General features: G+C 44.5%; 2 protein-coding genes across 11 annotated transcripts in view; one reads left to right on the forward strand and one right to left on the reverse strand.

Annotated features, from left to right (window-relative positions):
- COPS4 (COP9 signalosome subunit 4) overlaps positions 1-25,830 on the reverse strand; it is a 47,660-nt gene extending 21,830 nt beyond the window's left edge. For 3 of the 5 annotated variants that reach the window (XM_002717065.6, XM_089303161.1, XM_070047960.2), the window contains exons 1-6: positions 25,733-25,830; positions 13,452-13,531; positions 11,198-11,349; positions 10,179-10,282; positions 2,241-2,394; positions 1,919-2,069 (exon numbers count right to left, since the gene is read on the reverse strand). In XM_002717065.6, coding sequence (XP_002717111.1) covers positions 1,919-2,069; positions 2,241-2,394; positions 10,179-10,282; positions 11,198-11,349; positions 13,452-13,531; positions 25,733-25,806 — 715 coding nt within the window. In that variant the 5' untranslated portion in view covers positions 25,807-25,830. Of the gene's footprint in view, positions 1-1,918; positions 2,070-2,240; positions 2,395-10,178; positions 10,283-11,197; positions 11,350-13,451; positions 13,532-25,595 lie in introns of all 5 variants that reach the window. The other 2 variants (XM_089303163.1, XM_089303162.1) reach the window with 1 other exon arrangement.
- Positions 25,831-25,998: 168 nt separating this feature from the next.
- LIN54 (lin-54 DREAM MuvB core complex component) overlaps positions 25,999-27,189 on the forward strand; it is a 105,934-nt gene continuing 104,743 nt past the window's right edge. For 2 of the 6 annotated variants that reach the window (XM_070047958.2, XM_089303159.1), the window contains exon 1: positions 26,007-26,116. The gene's annotated coding sequence lies outside the window, so the exon portion shown is untranslated. Of the gene's footprint in view, positions 26,117-27,189 lie in introns of all 6 variants that reach the window. The other 4 variants (XM_051819626.3, XM_070047953.2, XM_070047949.2 and 1 more) reach the window with 4 other exon arrangements.

Raw genomic sequence — 27,189 nt, forward strand, 5'->3', positions numbered from 1 at the left:
CCAGGTGTCACTTAAGGATGGTTATACATTCTCAGAAATGCCCCCATTAGGCAATTTTGTACCTATAGAATCGAAGACAGCTCTGATGTCAATAAGTAATTTAATCTTATGGGACCACCACTCTACCTGCAGACTGAAACATTGTTAAGTGGTACATGACTATGTAAGGAAGGAATGTCGGGCCGGCGCCGCGGCTCACTAGGCTAATCCTCTGCCTAGCGGCGCCGGCACACCGGGTTCTAGTCCCGGTTGGGGCGCCGGATTCTGTCCCGGTTGCCCCTCTTCCAGGCCAGCTCTCTGCTGTGGCCAGGGAGTGCAGTGGAGGGTGGCCCAGGTGCTTGGGCCCTGCACCCCATGGGAGACCAGGAAAAGCACCTGGCTCCTGGCTCCTGCCATCGGATCAGCGCGGTGCGCCGGCCGCAGCGCGCCGGCCGCGGCGGCCATTGGAGGGTGAACCAACGGCAAAGGAAGACCTTTCTCTCTGTCTCTCTCTCTCACTGTCCACTCTGCCTGTCAAAAAATAAAAAAAATAAAAAAATAAAAAAGGAAGGAATGTCATAATGGCCTACAATCTACTTTAAAATGACACATCAAAAAATGAGACAAATACAGAAAGAAAATCAAATATGACAAAATACCAGGAAAATTATAAAGAATAATAAAAAAAGAGTAATGAAGGGGAAGTAAGCTTGCTACATGTTAATAAATATTATAAAGTTATAATGAATTAAGGAGCTTAGTACTAGCATATTTATAAAAAGATAAGTTAGTTAATGGAACAGAATACTGAATAAAGAAATCTATACTATGTTTTAAATTAATAGGAAAAAACAATGAATTAGTCTATAAAGGATACTGGGTCAAATGACAAGCAATTTAGGGAAAAAAAAGTTAAATCCTTATTCCATTCCATATACTAAATAAATCCAAATGGATTAAGATTTACAGGTAAGGGGCCAGCACTGTGGCACAGCAGGTAAAGCCGCTGATTGTGATGCCAGCATCCTATATGGGTGCCAGTCTGTGTCCCGGCTGCTCCACTTCCAATCCAGTTCTCTGCTAATAGCGTCGGAAAAGCAGCAAAAGATGGCCCAAGTATTTGTGCCCCTGCCACCCATGTGGGAGACGCAGATGAAGCTCCTGGCTCCTGGCTCCTGGCTTTAGCCTGACCCAGTGCTGGCAGTTGCAAGCATCTGGGGAGTGAACCAGTGGATAAAAGATCTCTCTTCTCTGTCTCTCCCTTTCTGTCTGTAACTCTAACTTTCAAAAAAATAAATAAATCTTTAAAAAACAAACAGGGGCCAGCGCTGTGGCACAGTGGGTTAAAGCCCTAGCCTGAAGCACCAGCATCCCATATTGGTGCCAGTTCTAGTCTTGGGTGCTCCTCTTCCTATCCAGCTCTCTGCTATGGCCTGGGAAAGCAGTAGAAGATGGCCCAAGTGCTTGGGCCCCTGCACCCACATGGGAGACCCAGTAGAAGCTCCTGGCTCCTGGCTTCGGATCGGCGCAGCCCCAGCTGTTGCGGCCATCTGGGGAGTGAACCAGCGGGTAGAAGACCTCTCCCTCTGTTTCTACCTCTCTCTGTAATTCTGTCTTTCAAATAAATAAAATAAATCTTTAAAAAAAAATTTGTAGTTAAATTTAAGCAAGCAGTAGGCAAAACTAATCTAAACCATTTTCCTGCCGAAGTGGGGATTAGAGGTAGCAACTAAGAGGAGGCACGAGGATGAAAAATGAAACTCTAAAGCAACAATTTTGAAGGAGATTCCCAAGATCTTTGTGAGGGATCAGAGCAGTCAACAGTACTTTATATTAACATCCTTCGATGGATAGTTCCTTGCTAGATTTCTAATATCAACCAACATGAAGATATTAAGACAAAGGTAACTGTTCATTTAAGCATAAATTAGGTGTTTACCTGCTGATGCTAGGATGGTACAGTGCAAAGCATGTTTTAAGGCCTCTAGTCTCTCACTTTCATGGACTATTGTCTTGTAAGAGAGCTCATTGTACCGTTGTGCAGCTTCAATGAATTTTCTTCTATAATCAAGAACTCGTGCGTAGCATACCTAAAGGGGGAAAATGCTTTAATTAGGGAAAAAAATAAAAAGCAAAAGCAAAAATAAGCAACAGAGAATTTCTAAAATACTTATATGACAGCATTTATCAGATGTTCTGCAGCATCTTAGAAAGGTATGATTCTCCAAAAACAATTAATTCCAAATCAGCTCCTCGGTTACCTTATAATGTATCTGTAACTGCTCATTGGTGGATTCATTCTGAAGCAATGATGCTCGATTTATGTAAGCCTCTGCCTGGACTGGATCATCATCCTCCAGATACAGTCTAGCAATCTTGAGGTAAGTCTCCAGTTTATAATCTACATTGTACTGTCTAGAATATAATAGAAAAACACAGAATGACTCGATATGACTCAATATTTTTATCAAGAAAATGTTTAGAAATCATAGGAAATACATTATGTTTTCCTTATATATATTTTGTTAACATAAGGAAACCAAATGTTTACTGCATGCTATTATAAAGAAACAAAATAAGTTTCACTGAATTTTTATCATTTTATCATCATTAATCACATCACAACCTAACCACTTCTAAACCTCATACAGTATCACAAACCAAAAATCTTAAAAGAGCAACTCCCAGTTCAGGGGCATATCACATTCTACTACTGGGACTGTATAAGGGCATAGCCTTCCCAGAGAACAACTTGGCAATATGCTCTCTAAACCTCCTTTGAATTATTTAAAATAAATACCTTTAAATCACTATACTTTACCTTTAGAAAATTAAGATAATCAAGGATCTACCCACATGTGTGTAGTATATACAAGAATGTTCGCATTTGAGGTTATTTATAAATATTCATAATAGGAAAAAAATGAAATCACCTAGGATGGTATTTGGTATTCAAGATGTAGTGGCACAGTATACAATTATAATTATTATGATGTGCTAACAGTCATTGTGTATTTTTGTTAAGCAGAAAAACTGGATACAATAGTATGCACAACATTATTAAAATAAATTCCTATACACAAATCAAAATATTAATTGCAGTTATCTACAGGTAATAAAATTAGAAGTGTTTTTTATTTTCATTTTCTTCTTTGTCATAGTGGTCAAATTTTATACAAAGAATGCATAATGAAGGCCTCATCTAATTCAAAAATTCCATCATTAAAAAATTAATCCTTAGAGAAAAATAAATCCTTTAAGCTGCCACTTAAAATGCCCACATCCCATATTGGAGTGCTGGTTCCAATCCAGCTTCCTGCTAATGTGCCTCAGAAGGCAGTGGAAGATGGTCCAAATACTTGGGCCCTTGCCATCTATGTGGGAGACCAGATGGAGTTCTGGACTACTGGTTTCAGCCTAGTTACTGTGGCCTGTGGGGAGCGAATCAGCAGATGGGAGATTTTCTCTCTCTCTCTCTCTCTCTCTCTCTCCTTCTCTCTTAAAAAAAGACCAAAGCAATTTAAAAAGTCCAGTCTTTTCAAACTACCACCAAAAAAATGAATTATCAAGGGCCCTGGAATGCAAAACTCAACATCTACATATGAAGTTTTTTTTAATAAATTGGTTGCTGGGGCTGGTGCGGTGGCATAGCAGGTAAAGCCTCCGCCTGCAGTGTCAGCATCCCATATGGGCGCTGGTTTGAGACCCAGCTGCTCCTCTTCCGATCCAGCTTTTTGCTATGGCCTGGGAAAGCAGAAGATGGCCCAAGTCCTTGGGCCCCTGCACCCACGTGGGAGACCCGGAGGAGGCTCCTGGCTTCAGATCAGCTCAGCTCTGGCCATTGCGGCCATCCGGGGGAGTGAACCAGCGGATGGAAGACCTCTGTCTTTCCTTTCTCTGTGTAATTCTTTCAAATAAATAAATAAATCTTAAGGAGTATCACCATCTCACAATTTCATAAATAATGCACAAATGGTAAGCTGTCTCAAGAAGTGTCTGCCTCATCATCATAAACAATGAAGACAAAAAAGAATCCCTCCTTCAACTGGTGAAAGAGCTGTGATGCAATCAAAATATTTTAAGTCATTCATAGTTGGTATTTTTTCTTAAAAGCTTTTTTAGAAAAACATTTATTGCTTTATTTACTTGAAAAGCAGAGTGACAGTGAGATAGAGCGAGAGGAAAAGGAATGGTGGGCGAAGAGGTCGTCCATCCACTGGCTCACTCCTCAAAGGCCCACAACAGCCAGGGCTGGGCCAGGCCAAAACCAGGAGCCAGGAACTCTACCATGTCTTCCCAAAAGGGTAGCAAGAACCCAAGTACTTGGGCCTTTACCTGCTGCCACCCAGGTGTATTGTTGGAAGCTAGATGAGAAGCAGAGGCAGTACTCAATCCCAGGCGTTACGTTATGGGATCCAAGTATCCCAAGCTTAAAACTGTGGCACCACAGTTGGTATTTTTAAACTTGCCAATGTAAAGAGCAAGTGTGTTTAATACTGTAACAGAGTCTCACATCATTTATCCTTCTTGTACAATATACTTAGGAGGAAGGACTCATAAGAACCACACTGTTTTTAAGAAATACATATCAAAGCAAAAACAAACAAACAAACAAACAGAAAAACAACACATATCAAAAGGTAAAGACTGGATGAATAAGGGCTGGCATTGTGGTAAAGCAGCTGCCTGCAACCCCATATCACATATAGAGGTCAGTTCAAGGTCCAGCTACTCCATTTCCAATCCAGCTCCCTGATAATGGCCTGGGAAAAGCAGTGGAAGATGGCCCAAGGGCTTGGGCCCCTGACACCCATATAAAAGACCCAGGTAAAGCTCCTGGCTCTTGGCTTTAGCCTAGCCCACCCCTGGCCATTGCAATCATCTGGGAAGTGAGTGAACCAGAAGATCAAAGTGCCCACTCCCTGTTTCTCCTTCCATAATTCTTTCAAAATAAATAAACAGCATTATAAATTATCACCTTAATTTTTTCACTTTTCTTTCCATCTCACTTTCTCCAGTATCTCAAATCCAATGCTCTTTTGAATCCACTGTGACCTAACCACCTATACCATTACATGTCACTGTCTTTTCTGCCTTAAAGGCCCCACTTCCCTCCTTACCCTGACAACTATGGTCAATTTGTATAATCACTGAAATAACAGATACACTCATCTCCCTTGTCCCTCTCTTGCTGTCATACTAAGGCAAAATCTTAAGTTTGGCTAAATCTAACTAGTTGCCTACTTCTTTTCTGCAACCATGTAGCTGAACTCTGATGGAGGAAAAATACCCATCCAATTTGACTGATTTCATTTTCATCACTACAGCTTTCTTTTCTTTCTTTCTTTCTTTTTTTTTTCTGACAGGCAGAGTTAGACAGTGAGAGAGCCAGGTACTTCTCCTGGTCTCCCACGGGGTGCAGGGCCCAAGCACCTGGGCCATCCTCCACTGCACTCCCTGGCCACAGCAGAGAGCTGGCCTGGAAGAGGGGCAACCAGGACAGAATCCAGCACCCCGACCGGGACTAGAACCTGGGGTGCCGGCGCTGCAAGGCGGAGGATTAGCCTAGTGAGCCACGGCGCCGGCCCCATCACTACAGCTTTCAAATGAGCCCTGAATGCTCCAAGCGTACTATACACACGGAGTCTATTTGCTGTTCTACAGGATTATTTCCTACATTTGTATCTCTTCAACCTCACAATTCTCACTCCCATCCACACTTTCAACTGATGATTCTGGTTCTGAGTTTCCTAAGAAGTACTTATACAAACTCTACCACCATGTCACTAATATATGCCAGCATCTACTCTGTGTTCCCAGCTGTCACTGTAGATCACTACCAGAGGCAGGGGGCAAGAGCTGCCCACCAGGGAACACATGGCAATGTCTATATACATCTTTGATTGTCACAACAAGGATGGAAGCATTACTAGCATCTAGAGAGCGGAGGCCCTGGGTGCTACTAAACATTTAAGAGTATGCAGGAGAGCCCCTACAACAAGAATTATCAAGTCTACGAGCTGGCATTGTAGCACAGCAGGTTAAGTTGCCACCTGCGGCACCTGCATCCCATATGGGCATATTGAGTCTCGGTTGCTCCACTTCCAATCCAGTTCCCTGTTAATGATCTGGAAAAAGCAGAGGAAGATGGTCCAAGTACTTGGGCCCCTGGACCCATGTGGAGACCCAGAAGAAGTTTTGGCTCCTGGTTTCAGCTTGGCCAAGCTCCAGCCCTTGCAGGCATTCAGGGAGTAAGCTAGCAGATGGAAGACCTTGCTCTCTCTCTAACTCCGTCTTTCAAATAAATGAATATATTTCTTTTAAGATTTATTTATTTTACTTGAAAGTCAGAGTTATACAGAGAGAGGAGAGGCAGAGAGAGAGAGAGAGAGAGAGAGAGAGTCTTCCATCCGATGGTTCACTCCCCAATTGGCTGCGACAGCCGGAGCTGCACAAATCCAAAGCCAGGAGCCAGGAGCTTCTTCCGGGTCTCCCACGTGGGTGCAGGGGCCCAAGGACTAGGGCCATTTTCCACCACTTTCCCAGGCCATACCAGAGAGCCAGACAGGAAGTGGAGCAGCCGAGTCTCGAACTGGCGCCCATATGGGATGTCAGCGCTTGAGTCCAGGGCATTAACCCGCTGCGCCACAGCGCCGGCCCCGAAATAGATATTTTAAAAAGGGACCAGCACTGTGGCACAGCAGGTTAAAGCCCTGACCTGCAGCACCAGCAATCCATATGGGTGCCAATTGAATCCCAGCTACTCTACTTCAGATCCAGCTCCCTGCTTATGCACGTGGGAAAGCAGCAAAGGATGGTCCAAGTGCTTGGGCCCCTGTACCCACATGGGAAACCCAGAAGAAGCTCCTGGCTTTGGCCTGGCCCAGCCCTGGCTGTTGCAGCCATGTGGGGAATGAACCTGCAGAAAGAAGACTTTCTCTCTCTCTCTCTCTCTTTACTTCTCTCTGTAACTCTGACTTTAAAATAAAATTTAAAAAACTTATTATCCAGGCTAGAATGCCAAGAGTACTGCGGTCGAGAAACTCTGGCATGGATGAACTTTCTTCACCGCTATCTAAACCCTCTCCCTACTAGATTCCTTCCTTTCTTGTCTACTCCTGCAAGGTCCTTTCTCTAATTCCCCAATATAAAATTTTTGTCTTCCACTGGATCATAAAGAAAATTATCTCAGCCTAACCTCCACTGTCATCTTCTACCCTACCCTGTTTCTTTGCTCATTTTTTTGAAAACTTTTCTCAAAGAGTTGCCCCTACTATCTCAAATTCTTCTCCTCCTACCTCTTAAACCATTCCAACCAGGCTCTGGCCATCCCACTAAAACAGCTCTTGTTAAGTCACCAATCGTGTCCACATTAGTAATGCCAGTAATTAATCCTCACTCTTCACGTGACTTGAGAGGCCAACACCATACAACTGATCACTTGCTGCTTCTTGATACACTATCGTGTGGGGTCTAGGACACTCAACATTCTTCTGGTTTTCTTCTTACCTCAATGGACAATGCTTCATATATGCTACATCCTCCTCCACTTTTCCTTCTTTGGGGGTCTCATCTGGCCAAATGGCTTTATTTCCACTTTATTATCATATGTCCAAAATAGAACACTCAATCTTTCTCTAAAACCTATTCTCACCCAGTAGATGGCAACTCCATCTTTCCAACTGTTCAGGCCAAAAATCAGGACTCATCTTGACTTTGTTGCACATTCCACATCGAAGCCATCAGGTATCCTTACTCTTTTTAAATTTTCATTTATTTATTTTCATTTTATTTGAAAGGCAGGGACAGACAGAGATCTTTCATCCACTGGCACACTTCCCAGATGCTGGTAACAACCAGGAGGGGCCAGGCTGAATCCAAGAGCCCAGAACTCAGTCTGGGTCTATTACTCAGATGGCAGGGACCCAAGTACTCGGGAAGTCACCTGCACGAGAGTACACATTAACAGGATTAGAAATGAAATAGCCAGGAACTTGTAACCAGGCACTCTGAGATGCAATGTAGGCGTCCCAAGCAGCAGCTTAACCAGGTCAAATGCCTGCCCTTCTACTTTAAAAACCATATCCAGGGGGCTGGCGCTGTAGTGCAGCAGGTTAAGCCACTGCCTACAACACCGGCATGGCATCCCATTTGGGTGCTGGTTCCATCCAGGTTGATCCACTTCCAACCCAGCTCCCTGCAAACAGCCTGGGGAAAGCAACAGAAAATGGCCCGACTCCATAGGCTCCTGCCACCCATGTGGGAAACTCGCAAAAAGTTCCTGGCTCCTGGCCTCAGCCTGGCCTAGTCATGGCGTTTGCGCCCATTTGAGAAGAGAACCAGAGGATGAAAGATCTCTCCCTCTCTATCCCTCTCTCTGTAACTCTGCTTTCAAATAAATAAATCTTTTAAAAAATGTCCAGTCAACAACAGGAGTCACTGTGTACTTACTTCTCATGTGGGATCTGTCCTTAGTATGTTGTCCAATGTGAAGTAATGCTATAACTAGTACTGAAACAGTATTTTTACACTTTGTGTTTCTGTGTGGGTGCAAACTGATGAAATCTTTACTTAATATATACTGAATCGATCTTCTGTATATAAAGATAATTGAAAATGAATCTTGATGTGAATGGAATGGGAGAGGGAGCGGGAGATGGGAGGGGCGAGAGTGGGAGGGAAATTATGGGGAGGGTGAGCCAATGTAATCCATAAACTGTACTTTGGAAATTTATATTTACTAAATTAAAAAAAAAAAAGGAAAAAAAAATGTCCAAAACCCAATTTTTCTCAAAACTTCCATCTCCTCTGTGTCAATACATATCCCTAATTCTATCATTGCTTGCCTGTAGTTTCTCAACCCAGTAGTCGGAATGATTCTTTAAAGTAGTGGGTAAAGCCACTGTCTGCAGTACCAGTATCCCATGTGGCCAGTTCAGGTCTTGGCTGCTCCACTTCTCATCCAGCTCCCTGCTAACAGCCTGGGAAAAGCAGCGGAAGACAGCCCAGGGGCCAGCGCTGTGGCTCAGCGGGTTAAAGCACTGGCCTGAAAGCACCGGCATCTCATATGGACGCTGGTTCTAGTCCCGGCTGCTCCTCTTCTGGTCTTCTATGGCCTGGGAAAGCAGTAGAACACGGCCCAAGTCCTTGGGCCCCTGCACCCACGTGGGAGATCCAGAAGAAGCTCTTAGCTCCTGGCTTCGGATTGGCGCAGCCCTGGCCATTGCAGCCATCTGGGGAGTGAACCAGCGGGTGGAAGACCTCTCTCTCTGTTTCTACCTCTCTCTGTAATTCTTTCAAATAAATAAAATAAATCTTTAAAAATAAAAGAAGAAGATGGCAGAAATACTTGGGTCTCTGCACCCACATGGGATACTGGAAGAAGCTCCTGGCTCCTGGCTTCAGATAGGCTCAGCTCCAGCCACTGTGGCCATTTGGGAAGTGAACCAGCAGATGGAAGATCGATCTCTCTCTCTCTAACTCTGCCTTTCAAATAATAAATACATCTTTAAAAAAGATTTATTTTATTTGCAAGTCAGAGTTACAGAGAAAAAGGGAGAGACAGAATCTTCCATCCACTGGCTTACTCCCCTAATGGACACATTAGCTGGAGCTGGGCCAGGCCAAAGCCAGGAGACAGAAGCCTCTTCTGGATTTCCCACGTGGGTACAGAGGCTCAAGCACTTGGACCATCTTCTACTGCTTTCCCAGGCACATTAGCAGAGAGCTGGAATAGAAGTGGAACAGCCAGGACTAGAACCAAACCCAGATGGGATGTGGCACCACAAGCGGTGGCTTAAGCCACTACATCACAGTGCCAGCCCCTTCCTTATTCTTCTTGAAAATACATGTTCCCATCTTAGGGCCTTTGCATTAACCATCTCTCTGAGTAGCCAGTGATGTGCTTCCCTCAAATAGCTCTAATCCACTACCCTCTCTCCTTCAAATCTTTGGGAAAGTGACATCAGGACCACCCTACTACCCAATTTAATGATATATACAATCTGTCCCCTCTTTTCCCCTTACTTTTCTCTGTAAGTAAGCATTTATCTTTTAACATACTACAAAATTTACTTATAACTTGTTTATCTCTTTCCTGTATTAGAATGTAAGAAAAAAATGTAGGTAAATAATTATATATCCTATATGTGTGTATGTATATGTATATATATTCATTCAATATCCACTATTTACTATACTTTTGTCCTGTTTCCAAAGGAATTCCCACCAACACTTGGGCTGCATTTCTCCAATCTTCTTCTTTCTCATATATAGATGCAAGATGCTGCCTTATGGAAGCAACCTGAAATAGAAGGTATACATGTTAAATTACTTCAACCATAACTCATTAGTCAATTAAAATAAATAGATGATAAACTAATCCATTTTGACAATGCTCTTATTCAACATACAGGGTGGCAAATCAAAGTTTATCTAGACCACCCAAATTTTTCTATGAATTTCGCATTCACATAATATCAAAGCAGTGAAATGAAACAATGCATTTCTGCAATGTGAGTTATGGTAATATTTTAGTTTAAATGTTAAAATTTGCTTTTATGTCTCTGCATATAGGATGTTGAAGTTTCCCGTGTGTAGTCTAATAACAATTTTTTATACTGACTTTTTAAAACTGTTTAAAGAGTAATATTTGACTGGTAAGATCAAATTTTAATATATGGGCAAATGTCAGGTGGAATTGCAAACATTCTAATATTTATTAGATTTTACACTGTAAAATGGTGGTAGACAGGACTAGCACTGTTAGCACAGGGAGTTAAGCCACTGCTTGTGATGCCAGCATCCCATATGGGTTCTGGTTCATGTCCCGGTTGCTCTACTTCCAATCCAACTCCCTACTAATGTACTTAGGAAAGCAGTAGAAGATAGCCTAAGTGCTTGGGACTCTGCACCCATGTGAGAGATCCAGATGAAGCTCCTGGCTCCTGGCCTCAGCCAGGCCCAGCCCTGGCCATTGCAGCCATTTGAGGAGTGAACCAGCAGATGGAAGATCTCTCCCTGTCTCTCCCTTTCTCTCTCTGTAACTCTGCCTTTCAAACAAATAAAATAAATCTTTAAAAGCAAAAAACGCTGGTTGAGATTCTATTTCATCAAATATCAAATTGCACAATTATCTCCATTAGGAATTTAATAGCATCAGATTCTCAAAGCAACTGCCGCTATCTCAAATTCAAAAACTGTTGTTCTAGATTCTTACCTGCTCCTCAAATGAAATGACTCTAGGCTGGATCTTTTCCAAGGTAAAGTGATAGATTTCTTTGGCTGTGCTATCAGGCAGGTTAGGCAGATGTGTGCAAAAATCAGTCAGCAACTGTCGTGAGATCACAAGACTGACATTCTCATTTACCACTGTTTAAAAAGAAAGAGATAAGAAAACATGAGTAATTTATAAATTTTCATTAAGCAATCAACCCTTACCTAAAATTAATACTGAAAACATATCTGTATTAGTGTAACCTTCAATGTGTTATTCCAGGAATTCCATACCCTAATCATCTTATACTGTAACATGTCACAAATCAAGTTTCCTTACACTGAATTACTTGATTTTTTTCTGACTATACTGAAACAGTAAAGATATCATAACTTCTCTAAGCAAAAGAAATGTCAGGGAAAAGGTTTTATTTAATAACTGAGACTTTTATACCATTCCTTTCTCTTAATTTTCTATAATATTAAGGCACAGAAACACCTACATCTTTCTTTATATGCTGACCCCCCATCCAGTTCCAAAAAAGAGTAAAAGAAGAAAACAGTGATATAATTTTCATGAAATTTAAATGAAGCAAATGCTGCGAGCACACTTAGTGTCATTTGTATTTTCCTAATAAAAGCAACACATAAGGAGGCACACAGCAGTTAAGTTGCTGCTTGGGAAACCTCCATCCCATATGGATGCTTGGTTTGAATCCCAGCTACTCCCTTACTCCCTCCCTCCCTCCTTTCTTTCTTTCTTTTTTTGACAAGCAGAGTTAGACAGTGAGAGAGAGAGAGAGACAGAGAGAAAGGTCTTCCTTTTCCTGTTGGTTCACCCCCCAAGTGGCCGCTACAGCCGGCACGTTGCAGCCGGTGCACTGTGCCGATCCGAAGCCAGGAGCCAGGTACTTCCTCCTGATCTCCCATGCGGGTGCAGGGCCCAAGGACCTGGGCCATCCTCCACTGCCTTCCCTGGCCACAGCAGAGAGCTAGACTGGAAGAGGAGTGACCGGGACAGAATCCGGCGCCCCAACCGGGACTACAACCTGGGGTGCTGGCACCGCAGGCAGAGGATTAGGTGCAGCGCTGGCCACTACTCCATTTCTGATTCAACTTCCTGCTAATGCACATTCTGGGAGGCAGATCATGGCTCAAGTACTTGTGTCTCTACCACCCACATGGGAAATCTGGATTGAGTTCTAGGCTCCTGGCCTATCTGGTTTAACCCAGGCTGTTATGGGCATCTGGGAAGTCCACCAGCATTGGAAGATCTCTGTCTGTCTGTCTCTGCATTTGAAAAATAAAGAAAAAATATTTAAAAAAATTTTTAAAACAATCAATATCAACTTTAATCAATACTAGATATAGTAACATCATCTATAGATATCTATAAGGTATTGTTCTATGTGACTAACAGTGAAAGCTCTGGTGTCACATAGCCCACTCCCAATCATACAGTTTAAGAAACTTGGGACTGGTATTGTGGTGTAGCAAGTTAAGCTACAACCTGCAATGCCAACCTCCCATATGGGCAGCAGTTTGTGTCCCAGCTGCCCTAATTCCAATCGAACTTCCTGCTAATGTGTCTGTGAAAGCAATGGAAGATGGCCTCAGTGTTTGGGCCCCCGCCACTCGTGGGAAACCCAGATAAAGCTCTTGGTTCCACCTGGTGCAGCACTGCTCTTTGCAGCTAACTGGGGAATGAGCCAGGAGATGAGTTCTCTCTCTGTCTCTCCCTTTCTCTCTGTAACTCTTTCAAAATAAACAAGTAAATCTTTTAAAAAGAAACAGGAGGGGAGCCCCGGCACCATGGTACAGCAGATTAAGTAGACACCTACAGCACCAGCATCCCATATGGGCACTGGTTAGAGTCCCACTACTCTGCTAATGCACCTGGTAAAGCAGCAGAAGATGGCCTAAGTGCTTGGGCACCTGCACCCACGTGGGAGACCTGGAAGAAGCTCCTGGCTCCTGGCTTCAGCCTGGCCCAGCCCTGGTTGTTACAGCCATTTGGAGAATGAAACAGTGGACAGAAGGTTTCTCTTTCTACCTCTGTCTCTGTAACTATACCTTTCAAATAAAATAAATAAATCTTAAAAAAAAAAAAAAAGAAATTTAACTTCACAACTGTAAAATGAGAACAATATCATCAATCTCACAAGATTGTTGTGAACCTTAAATGCAATAATACATATAGAGCACTTTAAACAATTTCTGGTACATAGCAAAAATCATGGAATTTCCATTCTACTTACTTGCTTCCACAAAAGCTTTCAAAGCTTCTAGTTGTTCTGCCCCAGATAACTGAATGGCTTTTTCCAGGATCTGTCGATACCTAAAATAATACCAAATAAAAATAATGTTCAGCGGTGGGCATTTGGAGTACTGATTAAGACTTTGTTTGGGATATCTACATCCCATATTGTATGTGTGTGTGTGTGTGTGTGTGTGTGTTCCCAGTCCATCACAAGAACTACTAAATCTATAATTCTAAGATGCTACTTCTTCTAGATTTCAGTTATACACACCAAATTTCAAATTTTAAGTTGACAATCCCATCATAAGAGTGTGTTGGGGGGCCAGTGCTGTGGCGCAGTGGGTTAAAGCCCTGGCCTGCAGCACCAGTCTCCCATTTGAGTGCTGGTTCAAGTCCCAACTGCTCCACTTCCAATCTAGTTCCCTGCTAATGTGCCTGGGAAAGCAGTGGAGGATGACCCAAGTCCTTGGGCCCCTGAACCCATGTGGGAGATCTGGATTAAGCTCCTGGCTCCTGGCTTCAGATCAGCTCAGCTCAGGCCAATGGGGGTGCCACTTTTCCTTTAAAGTTTCAAAAAATTTTTTTAAAGATTTATTTATTTATTTGAAAGTCAGAATTACAGAGAGAGGAGGAGAGACAGAAAGAGAGAGAGAGAGAGAGAGAGAAAGATCGATTAATCCAATCTTCCATCTGCTGGTTTACTCCCCAAATGGCCGCAACAGCTGGGGCTGGGCCAGGACGAAGCCAGGAGCCAGGAGCTTCTTCCAGGTCTTCCACACAGGTGCAGGGGCCCAAGCACTTGGGCCATCTTCTACCATTTTCTCAGGCACATATGCGAGGATGCTCAATCAGAAGTGGAGCAGCCAGGACTCGAACAGGTGCCCAAACGGGATGCCAACACTGCAGACGGCAGATTAACCTGCTAAGCTGGTCCCCAGTTTTGAATTTAAAGTAAAACTCAATATCCTTTCCATTGTCTTAAAAGGTTTTTTTTTTTTTTTTGACAGGCAGAGTGGACAGTGAGAGAGAGAAAGGTCTTCCTTTGCCGTTGATTCACCCTCCAATGGCCGCCACGGCCGGCGCGCTGTGGCCGGGGCACCACGCTGATCCAATGGCAGGAGCCAGGTACTTATCCTGGTCTCCCATGGGGTGCAGGGCCCAAGTACTTGGGCCATCCTCCACTGCACTCCCTGGCCACAGCAGAGAGCTGGCCTGGAAGAGGGGCAACCGGGACAGAATCCGGTGCCCCAACCGGGACTAGAACCTGGTGTGCCGGCGCCGCAAGGCGGAGGATTAGCCTAGTGAGCCTCGGCGCCAGCCCCACTGTCTTAAAAGTTTTAATCCCTTCAACTGTGATTACATGAACACATAAGACCATTACCTGAGGTGAATCAAAGCCTCTTCCTCTTGTGAACCTAATGAATTTAGGATCACTAACAATAGGACAGTGTTGACTAGGCTATGAAAACAAACACTAGAGGCCGAATAAAAGAAAATATTAGTGATTCAATATGTTCATGTGTGCAAAGTAAATTCCAGCAAGGTACATGAACGGATAGAACATTTCTTATGCTATCAGATAATGCCTATTTATTTTTTATTTACATTCAGCTCTAGTAACCATTAACCTAATGTACATGACCACATAAGATTCAAATCTGCACTCTAAAAAGGATGGGAAGGGGATAAATTTTATTAATTAAGTAATTTTATATTTGTCCTATCCATTTATCATCAACAAATATTTTTTGAGCATCCCATTGAGCACTGGTTTGAGTCCCAGCTGTTTCACTTCAAACCACTCCCTGCTAACCACCAAGAAAGCAGAAGGTGGCCCAATTGATTGGGTTCCTACCACCCACGTGAGAGACCCAGATGGAGTTCCAGGTTCCTGGCTTCAGTCTGGCTAGGCCCCAGCCATTGTGGCCATTTGAGGAGCAAATCAGCAGCTGGAAGATCTCTCTCTCTCTCCTTCTCTCTCTGTAAGTCTGCCTTTCAAATAAATCAATCTTAAAAAAAAAAAAATAGCAAAAAACCCCAACAAGAAAGAGAAAGCAGAGAGGGAATTAAGAGCACAGCAGAGTGAATCACAGTTTCTGCCTGAAGGCATCTGACTAGAAAGACGGGAGAGATAGGGTGGCACTTAGTGAGGAGCAAATCCTTTGGCCCCTGCACCGACATGGGAAACCCAGAAGAAGCTCCTGGCTCCTGGCTTCAGATAGGCGCAGCTCCACCCATTGTGGCCATCAGGGGAGTGAACCAGCAGATAGAAGACCTCTCTCTCTCTCTCTCTGCCTCTCTGTAACTCTACCTTTCAAATAAATAAATCCTTTAAAAAATAAAATAAAATAACTATAAGGCTGAAAACTTCTCAGGACAGATGAAAGAATCCAATCCATTAATTCAAGAAACCAGTGAAGTTCAACCAGGATAATGTGGTGGAGTATTTACAAAAATAACTATAACGTTCTCCCTGTCCATTTTTTTTTTTTTTAAAGATTTTGTTTATTTATTTGAGATGTAGTTACAGACAGTGAGAGGGAGAAACACAGAGAAAGGTCTTCTGTCCGTTGGTTCACTCCCCAATGGCCGCAACGGTTGGAGTTGCACTGATCCGAAGCCAGAAGTCAGGCGCTCCCTCCCAGTAACCCATGTGCGTTCAGGGGCCCAAGGACCTGGGCCATCCTTCACTGTTTTCCCAGGCCACAGCAGAGAGCTAGATTGGAAGAGGAGCTAGCTGGGACTAGAACCCAGCGCCCATGTGGGATGCCGGTGCCGCAGGCGGAGGATTAACCTTACAGTGCCACAGCACCGGCCCCCATCCATGTCCCTTTGTAATATGACTTGGTAGCTCTTTACCTCAAGAGGTAGAGTTTAGGGACCAGCATTGTGGTGCAGTGGCTTAATCTGCTGCACCACAATGCTGAAATTCCATATGAGACTGCCAGTTCAAGTTCTGGCTGCTCCATTTCCAAGCCAGTTTCCTGCTAATGTACCTGAGAGCAGCAAAAAATAGCCCAAGTGCCGTCCCTTGCCACGCATGTTGGAAATTAGGATGAAGTTCCTGGTTCCTGGCTTCCACCTGATCCAAACCTGGCTGTTGTCATTTCAGTAATGAACAGTGGATAGAATATTTCCTTCTATCTCTATGTCTTTCAAATAAATAAATCTTAAAAAAAAAAAAAAAAGAAAAAAAGAAAAAGAAAAGAAAAAAGAAGTAGAGTTTGGGGTGGAAGCTTGGTACAGCAGGTAAGCTGCCACTTGGGACATTCGCATCCCATAGGAGAATTGTCTAGGTTTGAGTCCCAACTCTGCTCTTCAGTGTAATTTCCTGCTGATGTATACCACAGGAGGCATCAGGTGATGGCTCAAGTATTTGGGTCCCTTTCTTCCATGTGGGAGACCGAAACTGAATTCTACTCCTGACTTTGGCCTGGCCATGCCCTGACTGTTGAAGGCATTTGGGAGTGAACGAGTGAACAGATCTCTCTGCCTTTCGAATAAATAAAATTTAAAAATTTAAATTAAAAAATAAAGAAAAGAGGTACAGTTTATTTCCTCACCCTTTGAAACTGGGTTTGTTTGGCCAACAGAATGTGGTAGAACTGAAGTGCCAATTCGGAGCTTATAATCAAGAGGCCTTATGTTGTCTTTGTCTTTGGAACTCTGCTGTTATCATACAAACAAGCCTAGACTAACCTACTGGCCAACTAAGATATGCAGCCCCATGACCTGCTGTGGCATGGTAGGTTAAACTTCTGCTTGGGATGCCCACATCCCATATTGGAGCGCTAGCTGGGGTACCAGTTCCATGCACTTCTTCCTGCCAATGTGCCTAGGAGGCAGCAGATGATGGCTCAAGTGCTTGGTCCCCTGCCACCCACATGGAGATCTAGATGGAGTTCCTTGGTTCCTGGCTTCGGCCTGGCCTAGCCTCAGCTGTTGAGGGCATTTGTGCAATGAACCAGCAGATTCTCTTCTTCTTGTCAATCTGCCTTTCAAATAAAAGAAATAAATCTTTTTTTATAAAGGAAAAAGAAAAGAACCATTCAGTTGAGACCAACTCAGCCAATCTGCAGAATTTCAGTTAAATAAGTGAATGTTGTTTTAAGTCATTAGGTTGTGTTTTTTTGTTTGTTTGTTTGTTTGACAGGCAGAATGGATAGAGAGAGAGAGAGACAGAGAGAAAGGTCTTCCTTTTGCCGTTGGTTCACCCTCCAATGGCCGCCACGGCCGGCACACCGCACTGATCCGAAGGCAGGAGCCAGGTGCTTCTCCTGGTCTCCCATGGGGTGCAGGGCCCAAGCACTTGAGCCATCCTCCACTGCCTTCCCGGGCCACAGCAGAGAGCTGGCCTGGAAGAGGGGCAACTGGGACAGAATTCGGCGCCCCAACCGGGACTAGAACCCGATGTGCCAGCGCTGCTAGGTGGAAGATTAGCCTATTGAGCTGCGGCACCGGCCTAAGTCATTAGGTTTTTAGATGGTTTAATTCCCAGTCAGAGCTGACATAGATATGCAAAAATAACAAAGACACATCATAAAAAAGCTGCAGAAAATTAAAAACAAAGTCTTAACATCAGGTAAGTGCTAACAAAACTTTTAGGGAAGAAAGTAATCTCTCTTTTTTTGGAATAGAAAGATCATTTAATTTTTTCTTTCTTTTAAGTAATATAAAGAGAACAGATTTCATGCATTCCATAGGTACAGTTCCAAGAAGACAACCACACTTCCCTCTCTCCTACTCTCCCCCTCAACTCCCCTCTCTCCCCCCCCTCTAGTCCTTTTATGAGTTTTTGCAAATACATATCTTAATCCACTCTATATTCATTGGCTTAATTCACCACTAACCATAATATTCAACAAGTAAAAAGTAGGAAGACCATAGTCCCACAGGAAAAATAATCTCTTAATGAGATTGCTCTTTACACGTTCTAAACATTTAAATTTAGTGGAGTGGGAAAGAGTGGAGGAAGACAGGCATTCTCAGCAAAAAATCATGATGTGAAATGTTGAGGTTGTTGACAAGGCAGATGTGTTTACAGAGCTAAGGGCTCTGAGATAAGTGGACACAGCTTGTGTTCTGGCTTCACGCTGACAGTTGTGACCTTAGAGCACGGTATTTCACCTCTATACTTAACTTTCCTCACGTAATATAAGTAATGTCACCCACTTCTTAAGGGTTTAAAAATGCACTACTGTTGTGCTTGGCACACAGTAAAGTCTAGATGTCCCCAAGTTTTACTCTAGAAATGAGACCCACTAAAATTTGTGTGGGGGATTAACAGAGAACCAGAGAATGTGATTAGGAAGAGGTCTTTGAGGTAATACAGTGTGTGTTCTTTTTTTTTTTTTTTTTAAGATTTATTTATTTGAGAGGAAGAGTTACATACGGGGGGAGGGGGACACAGAGAGAGAAAGAATGAGAGAGGGAGAGAGAAAGATTGAGAGGTATCTTCCATCCACTGGTTCACTCCCTTAATAGCCACAATGGCAGGAACTGGGCAGATCCGAAGCCAGGAGCTTCTTCTGGGTCTCCCACATGGGTGTAAGGGCTCAAGCACTTGGACCATCTCCCACTGCTTTCCCAGGCCATAATCAGAGAGCTGGATCAGAAGAGGAGCAGCTGGGACACGAACTGATACCCATATAGGAGGCTGGTGCCACAGGCAGAGGTTTAATCTACTATACCACAGCACCTGCCCAAGTGTTCTCCATTTTTGACAATTCTATTATTAAAGAGTTCTTATCCAGTTTATCTCCAGCAGAACAGGGAAATCTATATCCTTTTCTGAAAAACAACTTTTCTAATAGGCACAGGCAACTAAAAAGTGTCCCATTACAGCCAACTTACTCGTTGTAAAATTAAAACATTTAGACCCCAAAGGCCTGCCCTCACCCTCTAGGTACCCTCCATTCCCCAGAGCTGAGAAAAAGAGGTCATATTTCCATAAGACTCACTCAAGAAAGACTTATATGCCATGACCTCATACATGCCTTCAAAGAAACACAACTTTAGTTAGGGCAGCAGACAACTGAATAGACAAAGTAGCTTAGTATTACAAATATGAGATACCACTGGGCATAGGACAACCCAGGCCATGTGTGTGGAGGAGTATGAGTGTGTAGTGATTGTTCAAAGAAAATTTATTGAGGCTGGCGCCGCGGCTCACTAGGCTAATCCTCCGTCTTGCGGCGCCGGCACACCGGGTTCTAGTCCCGGTCGGGGCGCCGGATTCTGTCCCGGTTGCCCCTCTTCCAGGCCAGCCCTCTGCTGTGGCCAGGGAGTGCAGTGGAGGATGGCCCAGGTGCTTGGGCCCTGCACCTCATGGGAGACCAGGAGAAGCACCTGGCTCCTGGCTCCTGCCATCGGATCAGCGCGGTGCGCTGGCTGCAGCGCGCCGGCCGCAGCGGCCATTGGAGGGTGAACCAACGGCAAAAGGAAGACCTTTCTCTCTGTCTCTCTCTCTCTCACTGTCCACTCTGCCTGTAAAAAAAAAAAAAACAAACAAAAAACAAAGAAGATTTATTGAAAGAAGTAACATTTGAACTGAGTTCTGAAGAACCAAATAGGTTTAGCTAAGTGAATAATACAGGCTGTCACAGTAGCTATCTACCCAAATGCTTCCCCTCAAGGCTTTCCTCCTCTCCTAACTCTTGTATGAGATAATCAACACAACGCAGAATAGGTACAAAAAGCAGCCTATAGGCCTGGCACTGTGGCACAGCAGTTAACCCTCCACTTGAGATGTCTACATCCCATAAAGGAATGCCAATTTGAGCTCCAGATACTCAGCTTCCAAACTAGTTTCCTGCTGATGCATCATGGGAGGCTAATGACTTAAGTGCTTGGACCCTTGTCACCCACATGGGAGACCCAGATGGAATTCTTGGCTCCTGCCTCAATGGACAGAGGATAACATACACACACCCACACACACACACACGCTCTCTGTCTCTATTTCAAGAAGATAAAAGGGGGTCGGCATCGTGGTGTAGCAGTTCAGGCTACTGCCTGCGACATCAGCATCCCATATAGGTGCCAGCTGGATCTAGCTCACTCATGTACCTGGGAAAGCAGCAGAGAATGCCCCAAGAGCTTGGGCCCCTGCTACCCATGGGAGAGACACAGAAGCAGCTCCTGGCTCCTGGCTTCAGCATGGCCCAGCCCTGGCTATTGTGGCCATTTCGGGGGTGAGACCGCAGATGGAAGCTCTTCCTCTCTCTCTCTGTAACTCCCCCTTTCAAATAAATAAATCTTTAAAATAAAAATGAAAATAATTTTTAAAAAAGATTTATTCATTAATTCAAAAGACAGAATGACAAAGAGAGAGGAAGGGGCAGAGAGAAAGATTTTTATATGTTGGCTCGCTCCCCAAATGGCCCCGACAGCCAGGAGTGGGCCAAGCCAAAGCCAGAAGCCTAGAACTCCATCGGGTCTCCCATGTAGATGACAGGGGTCCAAACACTTAACCTATCTTCCAATGTTTTCCCAGGCACACTAGCAGGGAGTTGGATCAAATGTTGAGTGGTTAGACTGCCACTCCAACATGGGATGCTGGCATTACAAGTGCTGGCCTAATCCACTATGCAACAACACCACCCTGAAAATAAAAAACAATTTTTAAAAAACATGGGCTGACATGGTGGCACAGTGGGCTAAGCTGCTGCCTGTAACAAGGCATTGGTTTGAGTCCTGGCTGCTCCACTTCTGATCCAGCTCCCTACTAATATACCTGGGAACCCAGCTGAAGATGGTCCAAGTGCCTGGACCCCTGCTACCCACTTGGGAGGCCCAGATGGAGTTCCTGCATCCTTCTTCAGCTGGACCAGCTCTGGCTATTACAGCCATTTGAGGAGTAAACCAACAGATGGAAGATCCGTCTCACTCTGTCTTTCCCTCTCTTTTTGTAACTCTGCCTTTCAAATCAATAAATATATCTGTTTTAAAAAATTTTAAATTAAAAATAAAGAAAAAGCATCCTATAAAATCTGCAAAAAATCTTCTCATATGTCTAATTTCTTATATCTACCTTAGGCAGTTGAGTTGATTCTATAGGAAAGCATCTGTAACTCAGTTACTAAGATAAAAAAATAAGTTCTTTAAAAGACAACTCTAGATTCAAATACAAGCTCTGCCCCTTTCTAGCTATTCAGTGATTCAACATTTATTGAACAATGACTGCATGGGCCGGTGCCGTGGTATAGTAGCCGAAGCCTTCACCTGCAGTCCCAGCATCCCATGTGGGTGCTCCTCTTCTGATCCAGCTCCCTGCTTATGGCCTGGGAAAGCAGTGGAATATGGCCCAAGTGCTTTGGCCTTTGTGCCCGTGCCCATGTGGAAGATGTGGAAGAAGCTCCTGGCTCCTGGCTTCAGATCTGCCAAGCTCTGGCCACCGTGGCCATTTGGAGAGTAAACTAGCAGATGGAAGACCTTTCTCTCTGTCTTTCCCTCTGTCTGTAACTCTGCCTCTCAAATAAAGAAATAAAATCTTAAAAAGAAAAAAAAAAAGAACTATGACTGTTACAGATACCTTGCTAACTGTTAGGAACACACAGTATCACTATTTTGGAAACCAGTGTACACCATCATTCTTTAATATGGAATGCTTTGTACACAGCTCTTAAACCCTAAAATCGCTGATACAGTTCAAGAGTATTTCTTTCATAAAGCATATAGCTGGTAGAACTGTTTTGTTATGAGGATAAATATCCTGACACATTGTTACCCAATACAGCTAAGGGTAAGGCCAAGACTTGTTTCAGAAAGCAGTTCCATAGGAGTTGCTCCCTAAGGTGGCACTGGCTCAGTTACCACATTATTTCATGTCATCTCCACAATAAGCCCATATAGTTCAATGTTAAAGTAATGGCTCCCAGTGACTCATACCTTCCTCTGTCCGTGGCCCTTTACAATGTGAACTTTTGCTCTTAAAAAGGTAGTGGTATGGAGGCACGTATTTAGCCCAATGGCAGAAGTCACAGCTTGGGAAGCCTGCAACCCATAGCAGAGTGCCTGGTGTGAGCCCTGAGTCCCAGCTACTCCACTTCCAACACAGTTTTCTGCTCCTGCACATCCTGAGAGGCAGCAGATGATGGCTCAAGTACTTGAGTCCCTGCCACCTATGTGGGAGACCTGACTGGAATTTTGGGCTCCTGACTTCGGCTTCAGTCTGGACCAGCCCTGGCTATTGCAGGCGTTTGGAAAGTGAATCAGCAAATAGAAACATAAGGGTTAAGCAACCTACAAAGCCAGCATTCCATATGGATACCAGTAGAGCACCAGCTGCTCCAATTCCAATGCAGCTCCCTGCTAATGCACCTGGGAAAACAGTGGAGGATGGCACAAGTCCTTGAGCCCCTATATCCACGTGGGAGACCTGGATGGAGGTCCTGGCTTCATCCTGGCCCAGCTCAGGCTGTTGTGGCCATTTGGGGAGTGAACCAGCGAATGGAGATCTCTCAATCTCTCTAACTCTGCCTCTCAAAAATAAATCTTTTTTTTTTTTTTTTTTTTACAGGCAGAGTGGACAGTGAGAGAGAGAGACAGAGAGAAAGGTCTTCCTTTTCCATTGGTTCACCCTCCAATGGCCACTGCGGCGGCGCACCGCGCTGATCCGAAGCCAGGAGCCAGATGCTTCTGGTCTCCCATGCGGGTGCAGGGCCCAAGCACTTGGGCCATCCTCCACTGCCTTTCTGGGCCACAGCAGAGAGCTGGACAAGAAGAAGAGCAACCGGGACAGAATCTGGCACCCCGACCGGGACTAGAACCCAGTGTGCCGGTGCCGCAGGCGGAGGATTAGCCTATTGAGCCACAGCGCCGGCCAAAAATAAATCTTTAAAAAAAAAATCTCTCTGTCTCTGCTTTTCAAATAAGATGAATATAAGTATATTAATCAATTAAGGGAAAAAAAGAGGTAGTGGTAGACTCCATTTCCCCTCCTTGGGAATGTAGACTGTCTTGTGACTTACTTTGACCAGTACTGCAAAACTACCCAGATAAGCCTTAAGATTTTATGGCTTCTATTCACAGCCTCTTCAAACACTCTCAGAGCCATAAAAGAAAGCCCTAAATTACTGACTGAGAGAATACGTGCAGAGAGCAAGATCTAGCCAACAGCCAGATATGTATGGGGCCAACCCCAGCTGAGCTGCCGGTTATGTCTAAGTCCAGACAAGACCAGCCAAACAGCCCAGTCAACACACAGAATCCTGAGAAGTAGTAAGTTGATTAACACCACTAACTTTTTCATTTGTTACATGAAAACAGATAACTGAAGCACCTTATAAAACAGGTTCTGCTGTTTAGCTCCAGTTCTGAACTGAGGGAGCAAATACTGAGCGGAAGTTTCAGAGCTACACAAGTGCTCAGAAAGCTCTATGTCTTCTAATAACCGCTGCACTTATTTTTAGTCAACAAAATAAAAACTAAAGCAAGCACAGGGGGAATTATAAGCTGCTTTACTTTCATCCAAATTTATAAAAATTACACGCAAAAGGGAATTAGTCATGAAGATGTATTCAGCTTATTACAACCCTTGGAAAAGTCCATGTGTATTTTTACTGATTACTTAACAGTGGTAACAACAATTCGATGGCACTTTCTCTGTGTCAGGTACTGTTCTAGGTGATAAAAGTATAATAAGTAGATATGAAGGTACTTCAAAAGGCTCATGAAAAATAGAATTAAAAATACGAGTTTATCTGAGTGCAAAAATTTTTTTGAAATCCATGCAGTCTTGGGGCCTGCACTGTAGCATAGCAAATAAACCCGCTGCCTATAGTGCTGGCATCCCATGTGGGTGCTGGTTTGAGTCCTGGCTGCTCCACTTCTGATCCAGATTCCTGCTAATGCGCCTGGGAAAGCAGTAGAAGATGGCTCAAGTGCTTGGGCACCTGCCCCCATGGGTGATGAAGTTCCTGGCTCCTGGCTTCAGAACGGTCCAGCTCTGGCCATTGCGGCCACTTAAGGAGTGAACGAGCGGATGGAATATCTCTCTCCCTCTGTCTCTCCCTTTCTCTTTGTAACTGATTTCCAAATAAATAATTAAAAAAAAAAAAAAAAAAAGAAACCCATGCAGTCTTTTCACAATACACAGTTTCCACATACTAAAAAGTTCTTCTCTCAGGAACTTCTGCACCAAAATAAATCCATAATTTCATTTTCCCACAAATTCCATGTTCCCTCATATATGAGTATATGCACATATTCATTTTTGTCCTCAGGCAAACTCAAACAAGAATAAGTCCTTTTATTAGCCCCATTTCCCTCAGCGAGAAATGCAGCAAAGTAGGTAAAGCTGCGATATACAGCTGTCCTGCTCACCCACATAAGTTGATTACATTTACCACCAGAAAAAAAGGCAGCACAGCCTACAGTAAAAAAAAAAAAAAAAAAAAAAAAAAAAGTAGCAATGTCAATGCCTAGGTCAAAGCAGGTGATCTCAGCTGTCAGGATGTAAATATTTGGTTCGACTTGAGAAGCCTATTTATATAAACAGAAAGCATGTTCCTTACAAACGAGCAGTGCTGTCAAATCTGCAAAGGCAGCAGAGGCGACAGGCGCCTACCTACACCTAACACTGCTGAGCAATCGCCTGCGGGACAAGCACGGGTCACACATTCTAACAGGCGGTGAACCTATGTAGTCTACAAACACTTCGACGAAATGCCTACACAATCCAGATTCCTGCAAAGATCAATACTCTGCACATCCTAAGCCACGATGGCAGAACACTCCGCCTTCCTCAGGCTGCTGGCGAGGAGAGCACCCAACACACATGGACCCAGCAAAGATGGTCTGAGTGGCTCCGGACCACAGGGCAGCGGCCATGCCTCCTCCGTCCCCGTGAACCCCGAGAGCCCATCTGCCCCGGAAAACTCCGCATCGAGACGCCAGCAGAGAAATTTCCCTCATTCTAAAAGAGATCCAGAGCCAGCCCGGGGGGTGAGCGGCCAGGCCGCTACGGGAAAGAGCACCAGGGAAGCGTGCGGAGGCCCGGGGAGCAGTCGTCCCGCTGACCGCGCTTCCCAAATGCAGAGGGACCAGGAAGGACGCCACGGAGGACTGGACACGCTGACAGTCACCCCGCGCCCCTGGCCTCCTGAGCCTCTGCACAAGGTCCGGTCCCCGCAACACTCACCGCCCCAGCCGCTCTCAGGCCCGCCCCCTCGGTCGTCAGGCCTCGAACACGAGGGTGGCGGTCAGCCCAAGGAGAACCAGTCTATGGCTTCCTTCCCCACTCTCTTCCCCACTCTCTTGCTCTCGGGAAACACTCACTTGCCCGCCAGATCTTTATGAGAGCCGCTCGAATTCATGAGCTGGGCCAAATCCTGTCGCACGGCTGCCGCCATCTTTCTTCCACCTCAGCCGTGGCTGAGGGGGCCCCTCACAGCCTCAAAGAAAACGAGTATGGTCCTCCGGAGTGGGGCTAGAGAGAACCAAGGATACCACAGAGTAGCCCCTACGCGGGCCAGAGCGTCAGTGGGTGGGGCGGGACCTGAGCTACCTCCGCCCTCCGGGTTGAATGACAAGGCGCTTCACTCCTCACGTCCCAGGCCCGCCCTGGCCTCTCCCACAGGCGCTGGCTCTCACGCTCCGACTTGGGATTGGCTGATGAACTTGAAGGGAGTGTGTCGCTTGTGCAGCTCCAGTAAGGGCTCGGTACGTACAACTACTGCGTTTGCGCTAAGGTCCGTGTTTCACGTTTATGGTTTATTCTTCGTTCGTTAAGGCAGCGCTGAAACTACGTGTGGTAAAGGGCGAGTTTTTTGTTTATTTCCAATTCACCACAGACCAGTGCTTTTTAAAAATAAGATAAAAAATGTCCGCGTCCCACCCACCCCCACACACACACCAGGTATCTTTTTTAATGTTTGATCATACATCCCATGTGTCCAGGACAATACCATTTTTAGTCTGGTGTCCTGAGGTATTTATTAACACCTCTTTTCATTCTAGAAACGACTCCATCTGAGTGACAAATTATATGTTCACTCGCCCTTTATAGGTGATTGCATTCATCACTCATGTATCTTATATATGTGTGTATATATATTCTATATATATGTATTATATAAAACATGTATTATATAATGTGTATTTTATATATATATATATATATATTCTATAAATCCCTAGAGAATTTCTGAAAGAAGTAGAAATCTGTGTATCTCCTTCCTTTTACAATGAGAAGCACATTGCTTCATTGTTCTGCTCTTGAATTTTTCACTTTTCCTGGCGATCTTACCATTTAAGTCCAGTCTTTTTTTTATTATTTGGACAGGCAGAGTGGACAGTGAGAGAGAGAGACAGAGAGAAAGGTCTTCCTTTGCCATTGGTTCATCCCCCCAATGGCCACTGTAGCTGGCGCGCTGCGGGCGCACCGCGCTGATCTGAAGCCAGGAGCCAGGTGCTTCTCCTGGTCTCCCATGCAAGTGCAGGGCCCAAGGACTTGGGCCATCCTCCACTGCACTCCCGGGCCACAACAGAGAGCTGGACTAGAAGTGGAGCAACCGGGACAGAATCTGGCGCCCCGACCAAGACTAGAACCTAGTGTGCCGGCGCCGCAGGCGGAGGATTAGCCTATTGAGCCATGGCGCTGGCCTAAGTCCCATCTTAAAAGTCATTCGTTTTAGAGGTGGAGAGTACTACCTAGTGAAGGTATGCCAAAATTTACTTAATCCTTATAGGACATTTAAGTCTAGGGAGTGAGACATTATAATTGTAGTTATTGT

This window comes from Oryctolagus cuniculus, chromosome 8, assembly GCF_051225735.1.
Source record: "Oryctolagus cuniculus isolate XC-2025 breed Fujian yellow rabbit chromosome 8, ASM5122573v1, whole genome shotgun sequence".
Classification (NCBI taxonomy): Eukaryota; Metazoa; Chordata; class Mammalia; order Lagomorpha; family Leporidae; genus Oryctolagus; species Oryctolagus cuniculus.